This window comes from Macaca mulatta, chromosome 2, assembly GCF_049350105.2.
Source record: "Macaca mulatta isolate MMU2019108-1 chromosome 2, T2T-MMU8v2.0, whole genome shotgun sequence".
Classification (NCBI taxonomy): Eukaryota; Metazoa; Chordata; class Mammalia; order Primates; family Cercopithecidae; genus Macaca; species Macaca mulatta.
The window spans coordinates 31,245,568-31,263,210 of record NC_133407.1 but is presented as its reverse complement, the minus strand read 5'-3'; the positions used below and the strand labels follow the sequence as shown (position 1 = coordinate 31,263,210).

Sequence of the window (17,643 nt, the reverse complement as noted above, 5' to 3'; positions counted from 1 at the left end):
CATTAATACTAGATGAGTCGTCATACTGCAGAAGATACTGTATAACTTTGGCAATCAGCTTTGGTAATGAATTAATTTCTGAAAGAACTGAGTTGTGTTTATAAATGGAGTGGAACAGTAGAGAAGCTGAAAACTATGCTGGAAGAGGAATGACTGCAAAACCTGAGGAGTAAGTCTTACATACAATACAGTGAGGGATGCCATGAGGGAAAGCAGCCCATTTTTGGTGTGGCTTAGAAATGAGATGAGTTACAAAAGTTAAAAAAGTGAGTTACAAAAGCTATGACACAGGAACTCTTATCTAGTGATAAAACGGGCTTCATTTACAAAAGTAAGGGCTCTAATCCCAGAACTGTAGAAGTAGAGATTGAAAAATAATTTTTTTTTTTTTTTTTTTTTTTTTGAGACAGTCTCGCTCTGTCGCCCAGGCTGGAGTGCAGTGGCGCCGTCTCGGCTCACCACAAGTTCCGCCTCCTGGGTTCAGCCATTCTCCTGCCTCAGCCTCCCGAGTAGATGGGACTACAGGTGCCCGCCACCACGGCAGGCTAATTTTTTTGTATTTTTTTAGCAGAAACGGGGTTTCACCGTGTTAGCCAGGATGGTCCTGATCTCCTGATCTCATGATCTGCCCGCCTCGGCCTCCCAGAAAAATAATCTTTAGATACACAGCCCAGTCCTAGTCCTAGTCCTGGCATGCCTGAGAGACAGTATTAAAGGAAAGCCCCTTTCCAACTCTAAGAGTTTATGATCTGCAGTGCCAAATGGCATCTATTGTCACATTTATCACATCACTCAGATAAAAGGACCAAATAACAGGCTTGTATACTAGTATAGGACCTTGAGAAATGTCAGTCAAACCCCATCTCCAAATGAAAATGCCTATGTGCCCTGTGTCCTTAGATTCACCTTCAGTTTCCATTCCATTCCTTCTGCCCTTCTTTCCTCCTCTTTATCTTCCTTCCAAGAACTTTCTTTTCTATTCTCTTCCCTTCTTTCTTTCATAGTCTCATTTTCTTTCTATCATTTTCTCAAATTGTTCTACCTATACTTTTTTCTACCATAAAAACATTTAATGTAGTGGGATACTTGGAAAAAGTAAGTTGATGCCACTAAACATATATCTATGTATCTCTGGTTTGGAGAAAGAAACAATATTCTCTTTGCACCCCTGTATACTCCTAACTCTGTCATTATTGATCTGCTGAGTGGATTATGGTTTATATGTATTTATTCCATGCTTATAGATATCAATCTATTTGGAAACTTAAAACATGCATCAGAGTTGCAACATAATACTTTCAAGATGATTCTAACATCTAAGGTAATAATCAGGATATACTTCTATTTAAAAATCCTGTAAGTTAGAGGCCAGGTGTGGTGGCTCACACCTGTAATCCTAGTACTTTGGAAGGCCAAGGAAAGATAACTGCTTAAGCCCAGAAGTTCAAGACCAGCCTGGGCGATATAGTGAGACTCTGTCTCTACGGGCGGGGGTGGGGGGGGTGGGGGGGTGGGGAGGCGGAAAGCCAGCCATGGTGGTGTGCACCTGTAGTCCCAGCTACTTGAGGGGCTAAGGTGGGAGGCCTGCTTAAGCCTGGGAGGTCGAGGCTGTAGTGAGCTGTGATCACACCAGTGCACTCCAGTCTGGGCAACAGAGCAAGACCTGGTCTCAAAAAATCTATAAGCTGAAGGTTTTGAATTCTGTAATAGGAATGTTTCTAAAGTTCTTAATTCTTTAACTTTAAAGTTGAATGTTTCAAATTTACTTCAATGAAAGACTTCTATATCTAATTTTAATTTGCTTGTCATACTGTAAGGTTTGTTATTTTGGAAAGTAAACTCACTCCTCATCTCAAGGAACTCTAGATTCTTAAAGATCTTTATTAAAACTAAATGATGAAGGTTAGCTTGTCAGTACTTACTCCTTAAGAGCTTAATCTGAAGGGAAACATGTTTCTTTCTATCATTTTTTCAAATTGTTCTACCTATACTTTTTTCTACCATAAAAACATTTAATGTAGTGGGAAGAGATTCTGCGATTTCTATTTTGAGAGTGGTAGTTTTGAACTAATTTATTTTCTTACCTGTACCTGAGGGATACGAAATCATTCCCATAAATAACCATGGTTCACACTAGCAGAATCTCTAGAGCATTAGGAATTTTCTGGCCTAGGCCAGAAATACATGAGAAGGGAAGAGAATATAATCCTGAAATGTTCACACATTGGGAAGTTTTTGCCCTCTTCACCTCTTTTTTCCCACTTTGAGAATCACTATATGTCTTCATAATTTAAAAAAATGCAGCTGCAGTAAACATATACTAAGAATTAACTGTTATGGTTTGAAGGTAGGGGTACAGAAACCAATAAAATATAAAGAAACATTTGAGTCTGCAAAATGAAACAGTTACATTTTAAAATGCAGGCATAGAAAGGAACAGATTAGATGTAGAAAAACAGAGGAATACTTTTTTCTTAATTAAAAAAAAACTATAAAACACTGGTGAGAAGTTAAAGACAACCTAACTAAAGGATGAGATGGCCCGTGTTCATGGATTAGATAATTCAATAATGTTTAAGTATCAGTTCTTTCTAAATTGTTATACATATTAAATGTAACTCCAATCAAAATCCCAACAATTTTTATAGAAATTGGAAAGTTGATTGTAAAATTTATATGAAAATGCAAAGGAACTAGGATAGCGAAAATAATAAAAAAGAACAAAGTTGGAGGACTCAGCCTACTTAAAATCAAGACTTGCTATAAAGTTATATAATTAAGCCAGTATGTTACTAGAGAAAAAACAGAGTGCAGAAATGGATCACACATATATGGCCAGTTGATTTTCAACCAAGGATCCTATTTAATTCAGTGGAGAAAGGAAAGACTTTTTAACAAATGATGCTAAACAGTTGGATATCTATCTTTAAAAAGGTGAACCTCAACCTTTACCTCATTCTACATACAAAAATTAATTTGAGATGGATCATAAATTTAAATTCAAATGGTAGAACCATACAACTTTTAGATGAAAACAAGAGAATATCTTTGACTGTACCGTGAAGGGTTAACTCAGCATACCTGTGCTACCCAAAGCCTGTAACTTTCAAAGGACTGGCCCTTGACTGATTCCTGGGAGATAACCTATAAGCCTTTGGAATATCCTGCCTGATAAGAGCATCTTTGTATATCTGGGCCTTGGGTCACACCAAATTGTTTACCCTAACAATGGAATTTATGGTAAAACACCTGTTTTTGTTCATCTGGGTCCTGGGTCACACTGTATCAGTCTGACCTCTCCATGCCTACATGACTGACTCCCAATAAAAAATCCTGAGGGACACCAAGGCTTAGGTGAGCAGCCCTACTTGGCAACACTTTGCATGTGTTTTCCTACATGTTGCTGGGAGAATTAAGCACTCCACTGGCAGAGGACAACTGAAAGTTTGTACAGGCATATCTCAGTTATTATGAGTTCTGTTCTAGACCACTGTAATAAAGCAAATATCACAATAGTGAATTACACAAATTTTTTGGTTTCCCAGTAAATATAAAAGTGCTGTTTACATTATACAGCAGTCTATTCAGTGTGCAATAGCATTATATCTAAAAAAAAAAAAAAAAGTAAACATCCTAATTAAAAAATACTTTGTTGCCAAAAGATGCCAATGATCAGCTGAGCCTTTAGTGAGTCTTAAGCTTTTTGCTGGTGGAGGGTCTTGTCTCAATGTTGATGGCTTGTAAATAGTCAGGGTGATAGTTCTTGAATGCTGGGGTGGCTGTGGCAATTTCTTAAAATAAGACAGCAATGAAGTTGGCTACACTGATTGACTCTTCCTTTAAAGAAAGGTTTCTCAATAGCATGTGATGCTATTTGATAGCATTTTGCCCACAGTAGAACTTCTTTAAAATTGGAGTCAATCCTTTCAAACCCTACTGCTGGTTTATCAACCAAGCTTATGTAATATTTTAAGTGCTTTGCTGTCATTTCAACAATGTTCATAGCATATTTACCAGGAGTAGACTCCGTCTTAAGAAACCACTTTATTCATCTGTAAGAACTCTCCTCATCCATCACAGTTTTATCATGAGACTGCAGCAATTTGGCCACAACTTGACGCTCCACTTCTAATTCTAGTTCCTTTGCTATTTTCACCCTATGCTGTTACTTCCTCCACTGATGTCTTTTTTTTTTTTTTTTTTTTTTTTGACAAAGTCTCACTCTGTCGCCCAGGCTGGAGTGTGGTGGCCCAATCTCTGCTCACTGCAACCTCCGCCTCCTGGGTTCAAGCGATTCTCCCGCCTCAGCCTTGCGAGCAGCTAGGACTACAGGCGCCCGCCACCACACCCACCTAATTTTTGTATTTTTGGTAGAGATGGGGTTTCACCCATCTCTACCACGCCCGTTGGCCACGCTGGTCTCGAACTCCTGACTTCAGGTGATCCGCTCGCCTCCGCCTCCCCAAGTGCTGGGATTACAGGCGTGAGCCACCACGCCCAGCCTGATGTCTTGAATCCCTCCAAGATGAGGGTTGAAATCAACTTCTTCTAAAATCAACTTCAAACTCTTGTTAATGTTGATATTTTGACATCCTCCCATGAATCATGAATGTTCTTAATGGCATCCAGAATGGTAAATCCTTTCCAGATGGTTTTCAATTTACTTTGCCCAGAACCATCAGAGGAATCACTATCTATGGCAGCTATAGCCTTATTAAATGTATTTCTTAAATAATAAGGCTTGTGAGTCAAAATTACTCCTTGATCTGTGAGCTGCAGAACAGATACTGTATCAGCAGGCATGAAAATAACATTAATCTCCTTGATTAATGCTTGGGTGCAAGCTCTTGGGTGACCAGGTGCATTGTGAGTGAGAAGTAGTACTTTGAAAGGAATATTTTTTTCTGAATGGTAGGTCTCAACAGTGACATAGAGAGACAGCTTGCCCTTTGAAATTTTGAAGCCAGGCACTGATCCTCCTCTCTGGCTATGGAAGTCCTTTGTAGCATCTTCCAGCAGAAGGCTGTTTCATCTACACTGAAAATCTGGTGTTCAGTGTAGCCGGCCCCCTTTATCAATTATCATAGCGACATCTTCTGGATAACCTGCTGCAGTTCCTGTATCAGTACTTGCTGCTTCACCTTGCACTTTAATGTTATGGAGACAACTTCTTTCCTTAAATCTTCTTAATCAATCTCTGCTAGCTTCCAACTTTTCTTCTGCAGCTTCCTCACCCCTCTCTGCCTTTACAGAATTGAAGAGTTAGGGCCTTGCTCTAGATTAGGCTTTGGCATAAGGGAATGTTGTGACTCGTCTGATTGTCTATCCAGACCACTCAAACTTCCTTCATATCAGCAATAAGGCTGTTTATTTTCTTATCATTCATGTGTCCACTGGAGTAGCACTTTTAATTTCCTTCAAAAACTTTTCCTTTGCTTTCATGATTTGGTTGTTTGGTACAAGAGACCTAGCTTTTGACCCATTTCAGCTTCTGACATGCCTTCCTAACTAAGCTTCAACATTTCCAATTTTTGATATAAAGTGAGAGATGTGTAACTCTTCCTTTCACTTGAACACTTAGAAGCTATTATAGGGTTATTAATTGGTTTGAATGTGTTTTCCCTCCAAATCTCATGTTGAAATGTGGCCTCCAGTGTTGACGGTGGGGCCTAGTGAGAGATATCTGGATCATGGGGGTGTATCCCTTATGAATGGCTTGGTGCCATCCCCTTGGTGATAAGTGAGCTCTTGTTCTGAGTTCACACGAGATCTGGTTGTTCAAAAATGTGTAGGACCTGCCCCTTCTTCTCTTGCTGGACATGCCTGCCTGCTCCCCTTTCGATCAAGAGTAAAACTCCCTGAGTCCTCCCTAGAAGCCCAGCAGATGCTGGCACCAGGCTTGTGCAGCCTGAAGAACTGTGAGCCAATTAAATATCTTTTCTTTATAAATTACCCAGCCTCAGGTATTTATAGCAACACAAAAATGGCCTAATACAGCCTAATTTCAATATTACCAAGTCTGAAGGAATAGGGAGGCCCAAGGAAAGGGAGAAAGATGAGGAAAGAGCCAGTTGGTGGAGCAGTCAGAACACACACATATTTGTTGATTAAATTTGCTGTCTTATATGAGTACAGTTCACGGTGCCCCAAAACGATGACAAGATTAAGATCAAAGGTCACTAATTACAGATCATCATAACAGGTATAATAGTGAACATGTATGAAATAGTGCTCGAATTACCAAAATATGACAAAGTGAGCACATGCTATTGAAAAAACCGTGCTGATGGACTTGCTCAGTGCAGGGTTGGTATAAACCTTCAATATGTAAAAAATGCAATAAAATGAAGTGTGCTTGTAATAATACCCAGTTACCCAGTGCAATTCAGTTAGAATTGCCCTTGACTCCTGTTTTTCTCTTACATTACATATCGAGTCCATCAGCAAATGCTAGTCAAAATATATGCTGAAACAAATCACTTTTCTCTTTCTGCGCTGCCAATACCATGTTACCTTATCATTGCTAATCTTGCTGCTCACCTCCTAACTAGTCTCTGTTTCCTCTCCTCCTTATAGACTATTTTCCACACAGCAGTCAGATTAATTTAAGTCAGATCATATCATTCCACCATTCAGAGCCCTTCGGTGAATTCCCAAAAATCTTAGGATAAAACCATAAGCCTTTTCAATGGCCTGTAAGGCAAGCCCTACATGATCTAGCCTCCTACTATCTCTCCAACCTCATTTACTACCAATGTCATTTGCTACCACCCTCGCCTGTTGTTCACTGGGCTCTAGCCATACCGGCCTGCTGACTATTCCTCAAGCACAGAATCATTTTTCCACTTCAGAAGCTTTGTACTTGCATTTCCCGATAACGGGAAATGTTCTTCCCCAAGAATCCATGTGGCACATTCACTATTCAGTCTCTGTTCAAACAGTATCTTTTCAGAGACACTCACTTTGACTACTTTATTTAAAACAATGAACTCCTTTATTCTGTCTCCTTGCTTTGTTATTGGTTTTGTGTTTTTTTATAGAAATTCTCACTTCCTGATGTTATTTTTAGCTTTAAAAATTATTGTGGTATATTTTGATTGTTTCTTGCATTAAAATATAAACCCAATGTTTGTCTTGTTGGCACTAAATCCAAGAATTGCAAACAGCACAAATAAACATTTACAAGGCAGTTCAAATCCACAATTAGTCAAATACATGAAAATTAAAGCAACAAAAAGTCTCACCTTTCTTATTAGCACCTTTCCTATTAGCAAGTTAATAATTAATAAGCAAGCACTGGTAAAAATCCCTGGATTCCCTTAGTTACCAGTGAGGGAGTATGAATGGAAACAAGCTTGATAATCTTACCAAAGAGTTCTTCCATTTCTATATGCAACCCTTATAACCCGTATTATTCCCTGGTGATTTGTTCATCATGGTCCACTCTTTTATCTGTGGTAAAAGAAACCACTGTAGCTGTGGAACCATTGATAAAGTTCCTGTTTAGCTATTTAAGGCCTACGATGCTTTCACCAGGCTTGGCTCTTTAGCCATAATTGGCCTTGCTACTATTTTCTTTGCTGTTTGGAGGCTATTAAAAAGTTGGTGCATTGGGGCTGTCATGCAAGAGGAGAAGTAATGATGATCTAGAGGGAATATATATACTCATGGGAAACCCGGCCCCCGACCAGAAGCGCTTAGGAAGTAGAGGTTAGACAAGGGATAGGCACACACATGGAAAGCAGGGGGCTAATACCTGCTACATCTATGGCAATGGGATTTTATTTGTGTTGCGTATCCAAATAAGGAAAGAGGATGCAAAGATGACATGTGATTTCATGGATAAGAATATCTCTAAAAATCAAGAAGCCTGATTTCTCTTCTCTGCTTCACCATGGATTGCTATAATTAAGTCTTTAAAAGCAACTGCCTAGGTATTTTAGTGATAGATTTTCCATTACGTGTACGGATAATATTCACTGTGCTCAGATTTAACTTACTTGCACATTTCTTTTTAAAAATGGGAATTGACATTTTCCTATTCATTCAAAAAGCTTGGAATGACAGTTTAACACTAAGATCTCATTCTAATTTTGTCCTTAAACAACCAGAAATTGCTGCTATTAAAAAAGTACATTTAAATTGTGACCAGTCTTCAGAAAGAACTATCTAACTTATTTAAGAATCTGTGACTACTGAAATGCTCAATTGAATAGTCACAGAACAGAACTTCATATTTTTTAAAGTCTGCAATCTCCTATGCTAAGAGTAGAATCTCATATTTTCTTTATTCCAGAACATTCATGGATTTTCTGTTTTGAAAATGACACAACACAATTTTTCAAAATGTGTAATTCTTTCTCCTATGAAGAGGTGATGAAATAAATGGTAGCTGAGCTGTCAGTACTGCCTCAAGAGTATGTCACTTTATCTAGTGATGGCTTTTTACAGACTCCACAGCTATAGGTCTTTCAACTTGCTTAAGCAATTTTATACAACCAAAATCAAGTATTTCATCTGATTATATTAGGCCTTAACAGAGATGGAAGAAACCAAGATTAGTTCTTTTATCTCTCACTCCAGCAGATCAAAATAACATTCTCTGTGCTAACTCTCCCAGTTTTCCTCTGCCCCCTGACAGAGCCTAATAACTTCATTGATACTGATGATGAAAGATTCCAGAATTTTAATTCTGGCATGTAGGTCCTCTGTAGAAGGCTGCTAGTCAGGACCCCTGCCTGACATATAAGAGGAAGCCAGGATCTAGGGAAAGAAGATTCTTATTAGGAGGGTTTCCTGGGCATTTAAGATGTATCCACATTCCTCAGTAGGATTCCATGCATCTATGGAGTAATGGTAACTATTTTACCGCAAGAAAGCCTAGCAGCCAACAATTCCCCATCTCTACCAGGGATCAGGATGTGCCTCAGCTTAGGAGTGCTCCTCTCAGGGGCTGGCCTAAGCAGAATGTCCTGGAAAAGTGCAGTTTCCCAGGGTGCACAAAGATTCTTCCAATGACTATAATCTTATACTAGAATCTGAGCTCTGTGAGAACAGGCACCACATCTATCTTTTTCACTGATGTTCTCTCAATATCTGGCACAGAGAAGAAATTAAAGTATTTGTGAAATGAATGAATACTTGTTAGCTTCAATTGTGGAGTAACCCATATGCCTAAGAGTGGTATCTTACATAAGTCTAAACATCCTTGATGTCAGGGTGTGGGTCTTAGAATCATCATATTCCCAGGGCCTAGCACAGTGTCTGGCACTGTGTATAGTATTCAATAAATATTTAGTTTAATGATTGAATAAATACATACTGTTTTGAAACCTAAAAAGCATCATAAGATTCTCCTGAATAACTTCCATTTTATATGGTCAGCAAGATTCTTTAAAGGTTTAGTTCTATTTACTTACAAAATGACAGTACTTTTCCAGATGTTTTATTGCTAAATTACAGTAAAGAAATAATATGCTAATAATGTTCTCCAAGCCATGAAGCCAAGGAGTCCATGGCTATCAATATTAGTAATGCATTTATCAGAATTTGAAAGGACACTGACGGCTATATAAATGCAACTTTATGTTTTTTTTGTATTCAAATAACTAAGCGTTTGTGGTGTAAAATCATCTATATCTAAAGTACTCTTTCTGAAAAGAGTTGTTAATTCTTAACCAATTTAGGTAAAATAGTAACACTGTCTCCTATCTAGTCCAGAGCAAATACATCTTTTTCTTTTTATAAAACAAAACTTAGGTATAATTTATATATAATATACAGATCTTAAATGTTCAGTCTGATGAGTTTTGACACTTGTGTATACCTGTATAACCACCATCCCAAATAATACACCTAGAATGAACATTTCTATTACTCACAAATTCCTTCGTGTCCCTTTAGAGTCAATTCCAAACCCTCATCCTGAGGTAGCTACTTTCTGATTTCTAACAGCACATGCTAGTTGCCCGTTCTTGAGTTTCATATATATGGAACAATACAATATTCACTCTTCTCTGACTAGTGTTTTTTGTTCAGCATAATGTTTATGAGATGCATGTATGTTATTGCATATAGCAGTATACTTAACCCTTGAACAACACAGGTTTGAATTGCGCGGGAACACTTACATGCAGATTTTTTTCAACCAAATGCAGAGAGAGGGATGTGAAATTCATGTATATAGAAGGCTGACTTTTCATATATGCAGGTTTCTATATGAGAGAGCCGACTATAAGACTTGAGTACGCATGGATTTGGGTATATGCAGGTGGTCCTGGAACCAATTCCCCCAGGGACAACTCTAGTTCATTCCTTTATAGCTGAGTAGTATTCCATTATTTGAGTGTACCACAAATTGTTTATCTGGTCTCTTGTTGACGGAGATTGGGTTATTTCCAGCTTTGGGGTATTATGAATAAGGCTGCTGTGAACATTCTGTTTTGATGTTGTTTGTTGTGGCTTTTGGATATGTGTTTTTATTTCCCTCGGATAAACCCTTAGAAATTAAACTGCTATATTATAGGATATATGTTTAACTTCATAAGATATTACCAAACTATTTTACGAAGTAGTTATACCTTTTCTACTCACATCAGGAATATACAAGGGTTCTAATTGCTCCACATCCTTGCCAACATTTGCTACTGTCTATTTTTTATTTTATTTTATCCATTATAGTTGGTGTGAAATGTTATCTCATTGTGGTTTAATTTGCATTTTCCTGATGACTAATGTTGAACATCTTTTCATAGCATATTGATCATTTTTATATCTTCTTTTGTGAAGAGGCTGTTCAAGTATTTTGCCCAAGTTATATTTTTCCTGACATACAAAAATTCTTTATATATTTGGGATATATGTATTAAAAATATTATCCCCAAGTATGTGACTTGCCTGTTCTTTTTCTTAATGGCATATTTTCATGAACAAATAACCTTAATTTTAAGTTCATTTTATCTATCTTTTCTAGTGCTTTTTGTTTCATGTATAAGAAATCTTTGCCTACCCTTTGTCTTTACCGTGGGGGGGTTCCCAAGACTACCAATTAGGTTTGATGATTTACTAGAAGAAAAAGCTGTTACACTCATTCCAGATTAAGGCCAAGAAAGGAAAAAGGTTGGAGTCAAAGAGAAACAAGTTTGGTATTTATTTGTGAGAAACACTGTGGGCATAACAGACATGTGAGTGTGGGAGTAGAATCAACAGTTCTGTTTGAAAAATACTAAATGTAAGCTGCATATGGGACATCCAAGAGAAAATATTTATTAAGTAGCAAGGGATGGGTAAAACCGAAGACATAAATTAAGGACCCGTCAGCCACAGATGATGGTCTGTAAGGCCATGAACTGAGTTGAAATCCTCAAAGGAATGAGTATAGAGAAGAAAAGAAGTGTGGGGTTGGGGCTGTTTTAATATTTGGAGGAAGAAGAGGATTCAGCAGACCATGGCAAGAGATGGAATGGCCACTGAGATAGGATCTTGTGTTACTTTTTTGGAGATGAAGTCTCTCTTTGTCACGCAGGTTGGAGTGCAGTGGCACGATCTCCGCTCACTGCAAGCTCCGCCTCCTGGGTTGAAGCGTTTCTCCTGCCTCAGCCTTCGGAGTAGCTGGGACTACAGGCACGTGCCACCACTCCTGGCTAATTTTTTGTATTTTTAGTAGAGACGGGGTTTCACCATGTTGGCCACAACGGTCTTGATCTCCTGACTTTGTGATCCGCCCGCCTCGGCTTCCCAAGGTGCTGGGATTACAGGCGTAAGCCTCTGCACCCGGCCAGATCTTGTGTTTCTTATTGAACTGCCTAAATTCTTCATACATTAATGATATTATATTTTGTCAGTTACATCCACTACAAATATTTTCCTAATTTTTGATTTGTCTTTTGATTCACTTTATTTTTGACCTATCTACTTTAAAATATGTGTTGTATAGTAAAATCCATTAGTTGTTCCTTTGTGTTTTTCTCCATTACTTTTAAGGTTAAAAAGTCTTCACACTATTATTTGTCAATTAAAAATTTAAAAGTAAGATTTCGGGCACGGTGGCTCACACCTACAATCCCAGCACTTTGGGAGGCCGAGGCAGGCAGATCATGAGGTCAGGAGATGGAGACCATCCTGGCTAACACGGTGAAACCCCATCTCTACTAAAAAAATACAAAAAATTAGCTGGGCGTGGTGGCGGGCGCCTGTAGTCCCAACTACTCGGGAGGCTGAGGCAAGAGAATGGCGGGAACACAGAAGGTGGAGCTTATGGTGAGCTGAGATTGCCCCACTGCACTCCAGCCTGGGCGACAGAATAAGACTCCATCTCAAAAAAAAAAAAAAAAAATTTAAAAATAAGATTTAAAAGTCTTCAAGCAACTATTGGACAGATAGGCACTTGCATTTTTATTTTTTGTTTGCTTGTTTCAGTGCACTTTGGAATTTATTTTTGTGTGTGGCTGATACTTTTTCAAAGATTTGCCAATTTTCCTAGCACCGTCTATTAACTATTTCCTTACTTACTGAGCTGTGACGTCTGCTTCAATTACTACATTTTATTTAGTTCAATTTCAATGTTAAGCTTTGCAACTGCAAAAGGATGACAAAAAGTCTTCCTTCCAATCTTCAAGAGATACTTTGCACAAGAATCTTAATGTGTTTACAAGGAAATATATAAAACAAAACCAACATTTTGTGCAAGAAAAATGTGGGGAGAGAAGGCTAAAGAGAAGAAAATCAAGAAGGGGAGAAAAGAATGGGTACAATACATTTCCGGTGGTGGAGAAAAAGGTGTTGGAAATATTTCAAAAAATTCATATAACAAATATGTGTTGAGCGCCTTCCCTATACCAGTCATCATTGTCCTAGGTGCCATGAAGTGGTGAGTAAGACAAAATACCTGCCCTCAGGGGCTTAGATTTTAGTGGAGAAGTTGGGGAGACAGATTATAAATACACAAATGAATTATATAACTTCAGTTCATGATGATGGGATAGAGTGAATAGGGGAGGTGAAGACAGGCAAGGAGGTTAAGAGTGGCCTCTCTGAGATGACATTTAGGCTGAGCTTTAAATCATGAAGAGGCATGGGAAGATGCGGGTGGCAGAAGAGCTCTAGCAGGAGGGAAGAGTTAGGTGCAAAGGTCCTAAGCAAGGGCAAGAAACAGAGAAGGCTGATGTGGCTGTAGCATGAGAGTGAAGAGGAGAGAGTGGAAGGAGATAAGGTCAAAGAGATAGGAAAGGGCTTCAGGAAGAAGACTAGATTGCCAGGGGCAATAGGAAGCCTTTGGAGATGTTTATGTAGAGGTATGATATAACCTGTTATAAATTGACATTTACTTGGCTGTTGTGTAAAAAATAATCTTGTGGGGGTTGGGAGGGAGAGGAAGACAAAGGATTCCAGCTAAAAAGGTCTTGTATAAAGAAAAAGACTAACATACTTTGTTCTTTTAAACATAACAAAACTAAATATTTGACAGAATGGGAAGAAATATAATTGACTAGGGTGTAAGATTACTGAAGGCAGGGATTTTGGTCTGGGTTTTTACTGGGCATTTCGTGTGTTTAAAATAACCAATCTGGCAGTTGTGTTGAATGATCAACTGACTATAGCGAATAAATTTTTATTTGTGTAACAAGATTCAGATGAAATGAACAAACAGAAAAGAGCTTCAGACAAGTCTCATGGGCTACAGAACTGGTCTCATAATTGCACAGTACATCAATATATGGGGCAAACAGATTTCAATCAGAGATGGCTAATTTTATAACAACATTACACTAAGACAAGGTTCAAATTTCAAGTTTAAATTTAGCCATTTTGTTGTAAACTTCTTCTTATCCCTTAGAATATGAGTTCCTATGCAGCAGGAATTATAACTTATTTTTAACTCTCCAGTAACAGCAGAACACATTGTGTATATGTATTCCATAAATGTATATTTAGGCTGTTGGAATTCTACTGAAGAAAAGCTAACACATAGGCAAAATGCTTGAGGAAGAAAATTCGGACAACTTGGCAGCATTTATCATTACTAACATTTTAGTCTTTCAGAGTAAACTTTGAAATTACATTCTAATTTGAAATGGTTCTGGTTTGACAAGTTAACTCTTGAGACATCTCAATGTAGTATTATGAAAGAACAAAACCGTTCATCAACCCTTTCTGCCAATGTTAATTTCTTTGAAAAGTAGGATTTTAATGTTTTTTATTCCTACAGTGACCCTTAAAATTTCTATGTATGCAATCACAAACGTACACACAAGATGCATTTATAAGCTTATTGTGTAGTTCTAAAGACAGTTGGGAAACACATTTTTAATTTTGTTACTGAAATAATTTAAAAATATATTATAAAGCTGCCTCTTTTCAATCAACAGCAAAAATCTAGAAAGAGATTATACAAGTAGGCACAATTTATGCAAGTTTATTCATGTTAGAAAAATGAAGTTGCCTAACTTCAAATTGTAACAAGTACTCTTATATTTATTTTTCATCTTACCATTGATGTCAATATATAGCATTTTCTTATGCCTTTAAAATAACTTGGGTAATTTATTTAACAAAGATTCCTTATGTACATTAGCCATTGATATGCTAAAATCTGGAAAATTGTTTTCAGCAATGTGGAAAAGTTCCTGATAATCTCTGAGACTACCCTTGTGATTTATAACTATCACCAGAAAAAGGGGACTTACCGGCTTTTATTCATGAGGTCGGCTCCTCGTGCTTTGTAGTAATCTAAATTTGGATGGAATTGATAAGTCACTGGTCTTGGATTTCTCTAAAACAAAAAAATACATTTTTAAAAAGCTAGTTAAATGATTTAATCCATTAACATATAAGAGGACAGCAATGATTATTTTAATATTCCTTCAGAAAAGAATACGTATAATATAAAGTTTAATAATTTAGTGTGATTGGGTTTTGCTTTCATTAAATTATTCCTTAGTTTTGATTAAACATAAAAATTATTTTTTCCTCTCTCATAGTTAACATAGATTTATTCATCATTAGATTTCTGATGACTTCAAAATAAAACTTTCAAATGTAACTTTCCTAAAAATATGATGAATAAAATTATAATAAAATCTAAAAACTATATGAGATGTAACACAACCACAAACTATGCCAAGGGACCGAAAGACACAAGGTGTCAAGGTAACTGCATTTCGGGGGAAGAGAAAATCATTAGTTTTTTATGACTAGAATGCTAACTGTGTCCACTAGATGGCACACTGAGACTTTCTTGTTCCAAAATGAGTTATTTCAGAACTCAGCAATTCTTTTAAAGTTAGCAATTTCTATGTCATCTATCCTTATTTATGAGTTTAATAAATGCCAATATGCCAGATAGTACAAATATTACCAGGATAACCATTACAATACAAAAGCAAATTGACCGATGTACATTTTCATAAAAGCAGCAAACACACTACCCTTTCTAGAATGCAGCATTATTTATAAACATTGCAGAAATGTCGTTGAATCATTAGGTCCACTGTGTCTGTTTAAATGTGTTGCTATTATTTAAACATATCTATTATTTAAATGTATCAAGTCCCTCACAGGCAAGTGAAAATTAAACAAATATACTTCTGTTTTACAAAAACTAATCATGTTTACAGCATAATTTAAATGAATACCATAATCTCTAAAATGTTAAATTACATATATTTACCATAAAAAGTTTTTAAAACCTTATAAATAAATGTGTTCTCATGTTTACCTGGGCATATAATTCAAGTTAATAATTGGGTTTTTGAACAAAAGCAGGCACTTCCTTTGAGATACGTATGTGGACATGGAAAAGCTGCATATTATCTCAATAGAAAATTACCAATATGCTTAGATATCAATCCTTGGAGACATAATTCCAAGACACTGATACACTTGCATGCAGGCACGGGGGAGTTGCGGGGGGATATAATTGCTAAGGTTAAATAGTTTGAAATTCATCAAGCTAACAAGCCGCATTTAATGGCCATGATGGACCTTTTCTTTTTCTGCTGAAAAGAGAATATTTACACAGCTCAACCCTTTCATATCTCTTCCAAGCCAGCCCTAATCATCTGACAAAAATGACAATCCCTTGATTTAGCTCCAGCTACTACTCCACTGGTTTGGTATTCAACACAGTTCTACAATAATCAAATCTGAATTGCCTTGATGAAGATAACTGATGCTTCCATGACTACCATACTATTAAGTCTAACAGTGCAACTTTTTCTCTCTCTAGGAATTACATAGGTTTTCTCATGGTAGCTGATGACAACCTGGACCCAAGTATAATGGGAAAATAAAATAGAGGTTAAGGCTACTGGCAGACTGACAGTGCATTCATGATGTATTTTAAAAATTAACTTTCGCAGGACTATCCCTCATGACTAATTTTGTTCTTTATTCTTAGTACCTAGAAATACATTTTGTTTTTGCTAATAAAAAAAGAACCTTTTTTTCTGACTTCCAACAAACTAATAAAGGATTATGTTACTTTTTGCCATAAAATAATGAAAGAAGGGATCACATGGAGCAATTACTTGAAACATCTTTATGAAGAAATGACAAGCAATTCAAGACACAGAGTGCTGATCTATCTAAGCACTTAAAGCCATTATTAGGAATAATGATCTAACTTGAACATATAAATGAGGCTCAAGTATTGCTTTCACTGAGGCATATTTAAATTCCTAGGAGACTTACTGCTATCAAAGGGAGAGGTAGTTTAAAGTACCACTGTACTGGAAACAAAAAAAAGAATCAAAAGATGATGTTGAAAAACAGCATTTGAAATGTTAAGAAAATAAAATCAGAGGTTATGGCTGAAAGTTATTCTTTTCTGTTGGGAAGACAGTGATGTTTCTAAAACATAAGTATACAGACATATAGATGGATCTAGACCAACACTGTCCAACAGTGGGTCACAAATATAAATTTCATCTATAATTTAAAATGTTCTAGTAGCCACATTTCAAAAAGAAAATAAAAAGGAAACAAGTGAAACTAAATGTGATATTTTATTTAATTCAGTCTATCTAAAATATTATGATTTTAACATGTAATCAACATATATAGTTATTAATGAGATACTTCACATTGTTTCTTTTGTATAAAGTCTTTGAAATCCAGTGTGTATTTTATACTTACAGCACATCTCAATTTGGACTAGCCACACTTCAAGTGCTAAACAGCCACATGTGGCAAGTGGCTACTGTACTGGACGGCATAAAATGAAACATCTGAAACACCTGTACACCACTGCATGGCTATAAAAATCAACATCTAGACATGAACAATAAAAAGGATACCAATGCTTTTATACATTAAGATTCAGTAAGTATAGTTCTTCAATTTACCTATAATTCTTCTCTTTCAATTAAGTTAATTTTATCTCTATTAAATAAGGTTTTAAAAAGTTAAGGAATTTTGGAATACCATCTCAACAAATAACAACCAAAACAAAACCAAATTAAAACTAGGTAACAGGTTCAAATCATTGTTAAAAATACATATATAAATGTACATATGAAGATAAATGGATAGATAACTGCGACGTACCAAAATGTTATCAATGGTTTCCTTAGGGGGACAAGATTAAATGAGCGGAATTCTCACTTTATGCAACTGAAATATTTTAAAAGAGATACTTGCTCCTCT

The 17,643-nt window shown here is 36.7% G+C and overlaps 1 protein-coding gene across 2 annotated transcripts in view; it reads right to left on the bottom strand.

Moving 5' to 3' along the window:
- The window catches only part of TBC1D5 (TBC1 domain family member 5), a 564,710-nt gene that overhangs the window by 91,422 nt on the left and 455,645 nt on the right, over nucleotides 1-17,643 (bottom strand). For both annotated transcript variants that reach the window (XM_015132185.3, NM_001258153.1), the window contains 1 exon segment: nucleotides 14,685-14,770. In XM_015132185.3, coding sequence (XP_014987671.1) covers nucleotides 14,685-14,770 — 86 coding nt within the window.